The sequence below is a fragment of the Zea mays genome, chromosome 2, assembly GCF_902167145.1.
Source record: "Zea mays cultivar B73 chromosome 2, Zm-B73-REFERENCE-NAM-5.0, whole genome shotgun sequence".
Classification (NCBI taxonomy): domain Eukaryota; kingdom Viridiplantae; phylum Streptophyta; class Magnoliopsida; order Poales; family Poaceae; genus Zea; species Zea mays.
The window spans coordinates 187,383,684-187,394,600 of NC_050097.1; the positions used below are offsets into that span (position 1 = coordinate 187,383,684).

Genomic DNA, 10,917 nt, shown 5'->3' on the forward strand with positions numbered 1-10,917 from the left:
TCCAGTGTATATTTGGTTCCTACCATTTACGCCATATGTATAAGAAATTTACGACACACATTTACGCAACGAATTAGGAATTTAGAAAAAGATAACCGCTCTAAGAAACGAGGTCATTTGCCAAGGTTCCATAAATCCCGCATATACCAATCCAGTTCCTTTCAACGCATATTGTTGTCATCCTAAATTTATGTGCATGCAACAGGAAACAAATTTTTTACACGATGTACCACACTACATAAATATATATTGTAGCATAATTAATATCAGTATATGTCATAAACCGGATTCAATGAGCTTAGTTGCATGGATGTTGTAGAGAACCTATTTTTATGGACGAAATAAATCATTTAAATCAGTTTTTTATGTTTTCATGTATGTCAATCCATTACCTTTCAATACACATTCTTGTCATCCTAAATTTATGCGCATGCAGCACAAAACATATTTTTACACGTTGTACCATACTACATAAATATTTACATCGTGTAGCATAATTATTATCAATATATGTTATAAACTGGTTCCAACGAGTCTAATTGCATTGCTATTGGAGAGATCATATATTTAGAGAAATAAAGCATTTAAATCAAATTCTTTTTGTTTCCATGCATGTCAATCCATTTCTTCTCAACGCACATTTTTGTCATCCTAAATTTGTGCATATACATCAGGAAACTGATTTTTTACGTAGCGTCCCATATTACATAAATACCACACGTGTAACATAATTAGTACTAGTATATATCATAAAATGTTTCTAACGACCTAGCTGCATGGCTGTTATAGAGATCCTATATTTATGGACGGAGTAAAACATTCAAATCAGTTTTTTTGTTTTCATGCATGTCAATCCATTTACTAAAGTTGTGCGCATGTTTTTCAAAAATTTCGTGCATGCATATTGAAACAAATGCGAATGCAGGGGACGCATGGTCAGGCCAGTCGAGTCGAGTGAAGGTTTGACCTGGTGCATGGTGGAAGGACGCACCAGACCACATGGACCTAGTTGTTAGGTGCGGTCCAAGGGTGGCTGGAGCTTCCTCTAACTATTGAAAGCCCTAGGCTCCTAATATCCTCTTCCTATATATAGTTTATATATATATATATATTGTATATTACGAGCCCTGAACTTTCAATAACTAGGTGAAGCCCAGGTCAGACGGTGCAATCCGGTTGAGCCGAACTAGGTCCGGACGTCTATAAAAGAAGACCCGGAGTGCTAGGGTTCAGTTTTTCATGTCTCATCCCGATTCATTAACGACGGCGCCCACCCAGGCGTGTGCGACGGCGGCGGTTGCCCGAGAGCGCGTGCGGCGGCGGACCCCCGACCGGTGGCTGCGGCTCCCTGACCCGGACGCGTGGTGGTTCCTCGATCCAGAGTAGTGGCGGCTGTTCCCAAGTCAGTAGTGCGGTGGCAGCGGCTCCCCGATCCAAAGGGCGAGCGACGGCGGGCCCCTGTTGAGAGCACCTAGAGGGGGGGTGAATAGGTGATCCTGTAAAACTTGCAAACTTAAGCCACAAAAACTTGGTTAAGCGTTAGCACAGTAAATGCCAAGTGGCTAGAGAGGAGTCTCAACAAAACACAATAACCACAAGAGATCAATCACAGAGATGGCACGGTGGTTATCCCGTGGTTCGGCCAAGACCAACGCTTGACTACTCCACGTTGTGGCGTCCCAACGGACGAGGGTTGCAATCAACCCCTCTCAAGCGGTCCAAAGACCCACTTGAATACCACGGTGTTTTGCTTGCTTTTCTTAATCCCGTTTGCGAGGAATCTCCACAACTTGGAGCCTCTCGCCCTTACACTTGAAGTTCACAAAGAAGCACGGAGCAAGGGAGGGATTAGCAATGCACACAAGACACAGGAATCAGAGTGTCAACACGCACACAAGTCGCAACAAGAGCTCGTAACACAACCCAATGAGTTCACAACTCCACTAGAGCTCTATATGCTATCACAAAGAAACAAATGTGCGGAATCGAGGTCTTGGTGCTTAGGAATGTTGTAAGAATGCTTGGTGTGCTCCTCCATGCGCCTATGGGCCCCTTTTATAGCCCCAAGGCAGCTAGGAGCCGTTGAGAGCAATCCTGGAAGGCAGATCTTGCCTTCTGTCGACTGGCGCACCGGACAGTCCGGTGCGCCACCGGACATCCACTGTTCACTGTCCGGTGCAGATTGCTTTCCTTATTTGGCGAAGCCGACCGTTGGAGTCTGAGAGCCGTTGGCGCACCGGACACTGTCCGGTGCACACCGGACAGTCCGGTGCACCAATGTGACCGTTGGCTCGGCCACGCGTCACGCGCGGAATCCTCGGCCGACCGTTGCCCCGACTGACTGTCGACTCACCGGACAGTCCGGTGCACCACCGGACAGACCTGTGAATTTTAGCCGTACGCCGTTGATGGTTTCCCGAGAGCGACGAGTTCGCCTGTGAACGGCTCACCGGACAGTCCGGTGCACCACCGGATAGTCCGGTGAATTATAGCCGTACACCGCCGTCGAAGTCCCGAGAGCAGCCTGTTGGCCCGAGCCAGCCTGGCGCACCGGACACTGTCCGGTGCGCCACCGGACACTGTCCGGTGAACCCAGACTGAGCAGACTTTGGCTGAACTTAGCCATCTCTTCTCCAACTCGATTTTTTCTGTTTCCAGCACTTAGACACAATACATTAGTCCATAAAACAATGTACTAAGTCTAGAAACATACCTTTTAACATGATTTTCACTTTGTCCACCACTTTGCATAGATTAGCACAAAAGCACCTGTGTTGGCACTCAATCACCAAAATACCTAGAAATGGCCCAAGGGCACATTTCCCTTTCACCTGTGCGTGCAAGCGGCGGTGTCCCCGGGCCCCGAGGCGGTGGCACTCCTAAGGTGGATGAGCAAGCGACGCCCCCAACGTGCGAGTAGCGATGGTGCCGCACGAGGCACGAGGTTTGAGCGCGTCACGGAAGGCGCAAATCCTCCGATCCGACACAGTTCGGACGGGCCAAGTGACGACCTCCATCTGTTCTTGTGTCGTCATCGACGTCCTCCAGCGGCTACCTCCTCCGATTCATGTTGCCTTTCGATTATTGTGTTTTATACCTACCACTTGCACTATTTGGATCTGTATAAAAATAGAAACTGCATGCATGCGACTCCCATGTTTTTCGAATCTACCATAAAATACAACCCACTAGAGCTATCAACCTCTCTAATTGGCTCGGTATTTACACTAATAACTGAGGGGTTTTATGCTCCAAACTTAAGGTTTTTACGCTCGAACCTGGAGATGCGTCGACCAGTGAACCACATGCCAGATTTTTTACGCAATGTACCACATTGTATAAATACCTACACCGTGTAGCATAATTTGTATAAGTATATATCATAAACTGGTTCTAACGAGTCTAATTGCATAGCTGTTAGAGCGATCCTATATTTATGGAGAAAATAAAGCATTAAATAAGATTTTTTTATTTTCATGCATGCTAATCTATTTCCTTTTATCGCATATTTTGCCATCCTAAATTTGTACGCATGTAGCAAGAAACATATTTTTACGCAGTGTACCGAATTGCATAAATACCTACATCGTGTAGCATAATTAGTATAAGTACATATCATAAACTAGTTCTAACGAGTTTAGCTGCATGACTGTTGGAGGGATCCTATATTTATGGAAGAAATAAAACATTAAATACGATTTTTTGTTTTCATGCATGCTAATTCGATCGCATTCATAAGTAATACCACCCATCTAGTACCTAAGAAAACTGCTCGGCTCCAAGAACTGCCGGCCACCATCGAGGAATGCCGAAAGCGAGAAGTCATGCGTAGGAAGAAAAAAAGGGGCGATGCCCTGCTTCTCCTTGCGGACGCTCCTGTTCATCGTCGGCCCGTTGCGGCGCGGGTGCGGTTCCTGGGCCGTTTTCTTCGCTTCCGCCTCCAGCTGCTTCGTCTTCGCGCGGCCCAGAGAGGCAGGGAGTCGGCGCGGCGTGTGATGGAAGATATCCTGCAGGTACGCGGTTAGGGTTTTCAGCTGACTTCTTGGGTTCACATTCTTTCCCTCACCTCGCTTCGCGTCTCTCTCGCCTCTGGTCTCTCCCGTGTTCGTCGCGTGATAGTTTTTGTGGCGGTTGGATCTCCTCTCCGTTTCGTCCGCCGGTCCTTGCCGAGGAGTGGCCTCTCCCGGGTCGCTCGGTTGATCCGGTTCAGATGGATCCGAAGAATCGCAACCCTAACTGGGACCGGTGGGGGCCGAAGGATGCTCCGCAGGGTTCCCTGTCTTGGGGAAAAAATCGGAGTCTCAGCTGGCGGTTGAAGACTGGATCTGGAAAGCCTGATGGCAAGGATGACATCCCTACCGCTGCTTCAATCGAAGGCGGGCAGCCAGGTATCATCAAAACCCGTCCCCCTACCATTCTGAAAGTTGAGAATGAATTGGTGCGTAGGGTTTTCTGCCAAAAATGTGGTATGGATGGCCATCATGCTAGGGAGTGTTTCAAATCTTTGTGGTGTGAGATTTGTCGCAAGGAAACACACAATACCGCTCGGTGCGTTCTCCCCAAACGGAACAAACCTAGCATGCCTATTGTTGGGATGGTGGCTGATGGGTTAGGGTTTTACTCTTCTCATTTCACCAAGCCGTTATCAAACAAACCGAAGCGCAGTTTTATTGGTCTAGTTAAAATCGTTGAGGGTTTGATCTCGGCCGAGGATCTTGAGAAGGATTTCGGTTTTCATTTCCCCTAGGGCCGTACTTGGAAAGCTACCAAGTGTCACTCTGGTTTTCTAATGCAATTTCCTTCTCAAGAGAGGCTGGATGAGATGATTAATTTCCCAGAATTGAAAATGAAGTTGTCGGGTGCAAAAATCTCTGTATCTTCTTGGAGCTCTCACGCTCAGCCCAAGTCCAAACTGCATTTGGTTTGGATTGTGGCTGAGAATGTGCCTGAAGAACTCCAGAATTACCAGGCTATCTGTGAATTGGGATCCACTATTGGAGCAGTGGAAGAAGTGGATATTACCTCTTTAAACTCTAAAGAAATTGTTAGATTCAAAGTGCATGTGAAGAGTGTTGCTATGATTCCCCCGATCATTGAAGTCGGTGTCAAACCTTTTCTGTATGACATTTTCTTTAAAATTGACAATATCTATACTACTCTATTAAGATGACAGTGTCAGCGTCCACACCCCAGCGCGCCCCCATCTCACGAACCCGTCCCCTCACATGCCTCGCGTTGCCATTGCTTGGTCCTCTCCGCGCCCGCCGCCCCTGCTCGGCTGCTCCCCATGTCCCGCGCCGCGGTGACAAGGATCCGAGAACACCCCTGCGGACGCCTCCGGGATTCAAGGCCTCCCCCCTCCCTTCCCCTGCCCCCACCCCCTCGGTGATGCCCGGATCCACGACTGCTACCGTCTAGCCTCGTTCTCCGTCCGCGACCGCTTCACGGTGGCGCAGGCGCTGGAGGTGTCCACAGGGGGCGACACCGTGACCCTGCCTCCGTTCGACATCAGCGCCCCTCCCCCCACCACCGTCGATTTGTAGAAGCTCCTCGCCCGTTCTTGCTTCACCAGCGATTCGGGGAAGCCATGCCCCCCTCGGTCGCACCCCCTCTCTCCTCCTCGTCGCGTCCCGCCTCTGGGCCGCCGCGCCACCCCTCCCTCCACCTCGCCGTCTCCTACCTCCTCCCCCTCGACCGCATCTGCCTCCCTCCATGGCCTCGCTACCAAGGTCGAGATCGTCGAGATTTGTTAGGGTTTGGGGTTTTTGCGGTTGACTCCGAATCCCGCCGTCGCTGCTCGCGCAGGAGGCCTCGAGCTCCCAGTGCTCCCCTCCTCAACCACCCCGGGTAAGTGGCTCCCAGATTGATAGGGAAAGAGTTCGGACTGTAGGGGCTATTGAATACTTGATTGATGCCACAAAATCTGGAAATGTGTCCCGCTATATCAATCACAGGTAATTGCATATTATCATATTTTATGGAAATCCATCACTGGAGCAAGTTGATATTACAACCAATATTCATTTGTGCTTATTGCTTTGATAACAGTTGTTCCTCAAATCTCAGCACCCGATTGGTTTTGGTAGAGAGCAAAGATTGCCAGCTTGCTCACATTGGCTTGTTTGCTAATCAAAACGTAAGATTCTTTTTAACATATTTTCCAAATGTAATTTATATTGACTTTTAATTTTTGATATGCTATTTTTCAGATTGCCGTAGGAGAAGAACTCGCCTATGATTACCGACAAAAGCTTGTAGCAGGCGATGGCTGCTTCTGCCATTGTGGGGGTACCAATTGCCGAGTCCGTGTCTATTGACTTCGCAGGAAGACACTAAACTGTTCAACGCTTGGTTGCAGAACTCGAGGTTTCTACAGCTGTGTAGGCTGCTGAGCGATTTAGGTGGTACATTTACTTATCCTGGATGTTCATTTTCTTCTTGCACTTCTGCAGTGTTTGTTAAATAGCATTACAGTACCATGAAAGAGCAGTGACATATTCATGCACTTGCCATTATACTTTCCTTTTCCTGAACTAACTATATAATCACTTGATAAAGGGACAAATACTATGTCATAATTGTTAGTTAAGTATGTTATCAACTATCTTTTCTTGGACACTGTACAATACTTGGATCTGGTAACAAAAGTTTGTACCTCTTATAGGTTTCTATTTAGTTTTTTTCTGCCAATCTCTTCAAGCTAACTCATGTACGTGTATGAATCACATTGTTATAGTAGCTAACAATGTCAGTAGTGTACCAATCAATAACTGTATTGCAGTCAAGAAAATAGTAATTTCCTTGACTGATTTTGACATCCCCATGGCTTTAACAGTTTAAGAACTGAAAATTGATTCTACTATATTTGTGTTTTAAGGCCTTAGTGTAGGCGTACAATCTACGTCGACGCCAAAATTCAATCACCTTCCTACATCCATAGTTGATATGAACTGGTGAGATTCTTACTGATGCACTAAATTTCAATCTTAGGATACTCTTTAATTGATGTATGCTTTGCTTCGGTCGTATAATATTAGAGCAACACTTATCATCCCCCATGTTTTATAATCCATCCTAGCATGCTACATTTTTTTCTACACAATTGTGCATGGAAGCATTAGTCATAGGATATCGGTTGTTGAAGTACGTCAAGTGTACATGGAAGCATTAGTGCATTGAACGGCCGAAGAATCACCGCAATAATTTTCTACCACCCATCTTTTGCTTTGTTTCCTTTTAGATTCAGATTCAGCTACACTTTCTTAACTAGGACATGCTTAATCCAGGGTACATGGCTGATGTGTTCATCTTCCAGAGGATATCTTGCACCAGAGTACACCATTCAAGGGCAGTTGAACAAAAAGCGCGATGTCTATAGCTTTGGTGTGCTGCTGTTGGAGATTGTCAGTGGCAGATGCCACACTGATCCTAGATTACCCGTTGACGAGCAGTTCCTCCTAGAAAAGGTGAAGAACAATCCTAATATTAGATTAGTTTTGAGGCACTGATCCAGTTCTTATGAACACAGTTGATTCGTTATAAAAAATAATGAGTTCGGAGAGATTGACTTACTTGTAAAAGTAGATCAAACTATTAGAATTTTACAAACTTGCTAGCTTCGAAATACCTGAAGCGCTACTACTATCAGTTCTTAGACTTTGGTTTAAATCATCTAATTTTTTTCTATTGTTTTGTCAGGTCTGGACACTCTATGAGTTCGATGATCTCGAGAGCATCATTGATAGGACACTAAAGCGTGATTTGGACCCGTCCTACGCTCCCCTCACGTTGCCCACCCCCACCCCAGCCACCGTCGCGCCGCCCTGTTCTCCCCATCCTCAGCACTCCGCTACACGCCCGCCGCAGCTCGACGCCCCGTGCTCGGCGACTCCCCCTCCGTCCTCTCGCCGAGGCTGCCCTCGTGCTCCCCCACACTCGCTGTGTCGCCCGAATCTGCGCTCGCGATGCCTTCACTTCCCCTCGCGCCGCCGTTTCCTCTGCATCACCAGCCATGCCGCCGACTTGCCTAGGACGGAGCCCGCCCGACCAACCATGCCAGGCGCCACGCCGTCCCCTCAGCGTCGTCCTCTCCACGGTGTGGTCGGCTGTCTCGAAGCCCTCGCGTCCCCTAGCCCATGCACCCGCCTCGGATGCCCCAACTGCTCGAACGCCATGCCCCCGCCTCACCGTCCCCTCTGCGCAGCCGCGCAGTCGCGGTGCGACCGGCCGTGGAGGAGCCCTCGCGTCCCCTAACCCAACTAGCCATGGGCCCCCATCGTTTCCCCTTCCGCGCAGCCAGGGCCCCAAATTTGGCAATGCACCATTCCCCCCAACAATCGTGCTCGATCTGGCAATTGCGTGCATGATATCCGTCGCTGATTTGGAAAGCGCACGATCTACGACGCTGATTTGGAAAGTGCCTTGCCAAACGATTCCAACACAAATCCCCCAAATCGTGTACCCATCATCATTAAAAAGGTCGCAATTGCCAGACTGCTACAACCATCCTACAGCTACGGAAATCCTTCGCTCACACTCCTCCAGGTGAGTCTATATTGTGTTTACCAATTCTCTTGTGTTGTAGCCATTCATGTATTTCTCTGAGTCATACGTTTTCTCTTGTGTTGTAGCAGTTCGACTATTTGTGGGTTTGTCTACTTAATTGTCACAATTGTTTCCAGATGATTTTTGTGTATTTGCATAGATGAATTGGTTTACAAGCCGCCTGAAGTATGTATCTGTAGAACAGGTTTGGTTTGGATTATTGTGGTGCATGTGCATGCTTCTTGTCAATCCTTAGAGGCTCAGATATGGTGATTTTAATGTGGAGAGTTAACTAAGTTGCAACTTGTTTATTTTAGACTGGAATACTAACCAGCCTGTCTTCTAAAGGACATGAGCTATCAGCTAGAGACATAGCATGTCACACAAAGTTCCTGCTGATACAATGTATTAGTTCCTGTTCACTTGTGTCTATGTGCATCCCTATAATTATCTTCTTTTCAACATACATAACCATGATCTTTCCTGTTCGAACCTTCAGCGTCGTGGAATGCATTAGTTCCTCTGATACAATGAATTATATCCTATTGCTAACTGAAACATTTTAGCTATGTTTATGTATTAGTTCATAGTGTGCTCAGTTATGATTTGCATTCTTATCTATCTACAATAATATTGTGTTATTTTATAATGCTGCAGAAATACTCTCAAAATTTATAGGGATAAATGGTTCAGTAAACACAAAAACTAATTCACTGATAAGTAATATCAACTTAAATCAGCTGAAGTGCCACAATAATAACTATGAACCATGTATAGTGTAATGTATGGTGGGAACAATTCAATAGTTCCAAATATATGGTGTAGCATCTTGTAAACCTATAAATAAACCAACACATGTTGCTTCAATTAATTATGGAGTGAGAGACAAGTATATACTATGGTCAGCCATCAAGTTATCCACGCTAATACAAAGAAAATGTAATATTTTCTTCTCAAAAATTGTAGCTATGTTTATGTATTACTTCATTCAGTTCTTAATCCACTACCTTTTCATTGTGATAGGTGAAGACAGTTACCTTCCCTTTGCAATCCAACCATATATAGAGATCAACGTCAAAAGGAACCTCAGGCTTTGTAAACGACTAACTTAAATCGGTGAGGTAACAACCAAATTATCTCACCATTCCAGTCGGCAAGTAGTAGTTTGTATTTCTATTTTCCTACTTCAACTTCTTTACTTTGGATACCTTGCTCCATTCCTCTATTTCTAAAAATAAAATTCATGCGCATAAGTAGTGTGTAGTTCAGGTTTACGCTTTTACAAAATTAAATTGAAGTTTTCAAAAATGGTTTGAGCAGAGCCAGTAGTAGTAGGGATTTTACATTTATGTTATTGTAGTTAAAATCCTGGCTCTGTTGTCATGAAAGATCGCTAGGTTACCCTAGAATCTAGGACATTACAAGAAATGTAAAAGGTGGGTTTGTTAATTGCAACTAGAATATAACATAACCTTTTTGGAGCTGATTTGGTGACCAGGGAATTGAAGGGATCCATGGTTTTGAATGGGAATAGGATTCCTCCCCCATGGTTTCTCTCCAATTCACTGATTGTTCAGAATCCGCTCCATCTTTTGCTACTATCAATTTTTTTTCCATTTCTGTATCATTGAATACTCTGCATAAGTACTATTCTGCAGCAGTGAACCAAAACTTCCAGGCAGCATGAGTTTTTTTGTTTCAGGTTCGTGATGCTTAAAATGGTCAGCAAGCTTTAAGCCAGACCGACCTTGCGATCGACAAAGTCTTTTGTTTGAAATATTTTGTGTGTCTATTCTATTTATTGTTTTGTTTCTATTTATTGTTTTGTCTCTCAAGATTTGGCACTGGCAGGTTCAGGAAGCATATTTGAGACGCTGCGGCTCGGCAAACCGCTTATCGTCGTCGTAAACAAGGATCTGATGGACAATCACTAGAGCGAACTAGCAGAAGAATTGGCTGAAAGGAAGCACCTCTTCTGTGCACGCCCACAAACACTGGGAGAGACCATCCGAGCGATGGACCTGGAGACGCTGGTTCCTTACGAGCCAGGGGATGCCAAGCCAGTCGTCGCCCTGATCAACAGGTTTCTTGGCTTCCCAGTTGGTTGACAAACAAACCATGAGATACCTCCATTAAGGCGTTAGTTCCTGTACCTGTTTGATGTAAAATGGATTAACTGGCATGGAAACAACAAGACTGTCCTCGATCGTTGCAGTTGGGTTTAATTAGGGGGGCGTCCATTCGTTGTTCTTGTCATGCCCGCCCTTGACACGAGAAGACAATAGTATTCAACTTGTTAATTTCTGTAATGATGTGTGGTTGGATGGCATCACTGAAGCCAATAATACTTTAAGATCGTGAGAGGCCCGAAGG

At 45.9% G+C, this 10,917-nt stretch overlaps 1 protein-coding gene and 1 long non-coding RNA gene across 2 annotated transcripts; both read left to right on the forward strand.

Annotated features, from left to right (window-relative positions):
* The first annotated feature begins 5,787 nt into the window (after positions 1-5,787).
* Positions 5,788-6,811, forward strand: LOC109944051 (uncharacterized). Its single transcript, XR_002267315.3, has 3 exons — positions 5,788-5,954; positions 6,049-6,136; positions 6,210-6,811. It is a non-coding gene; the product is annotated as an uncharacterized lncRNA (long non-coding RNA).
* A 356-nt stretch (positions 6,812-7,167) lies between these two features.
* Positions 7,168-10,334, forward strand: LOC103644046 (proline-rich protein 36-like). The gene is made up of 3 exons (XM_035965414.1): positions 7,168-7,466; positions 7,699-8,544; positions 9,568-10,334. The coding sequence occupies exons 1-2, from the start codon at positions 7,299-7,301 to the stop codon at positions 8,251-8,253; spliced, it is 723 nt and encodes a 240-aa protein (XP_035821307.1). The 5' UTR covers positions 7,168-7,298; the 3' UTR covers positions 8,254-8,544; positions 9,568-10,334.
* Positions 10,335-10,917: the final 583 nt, after the last annotated feature.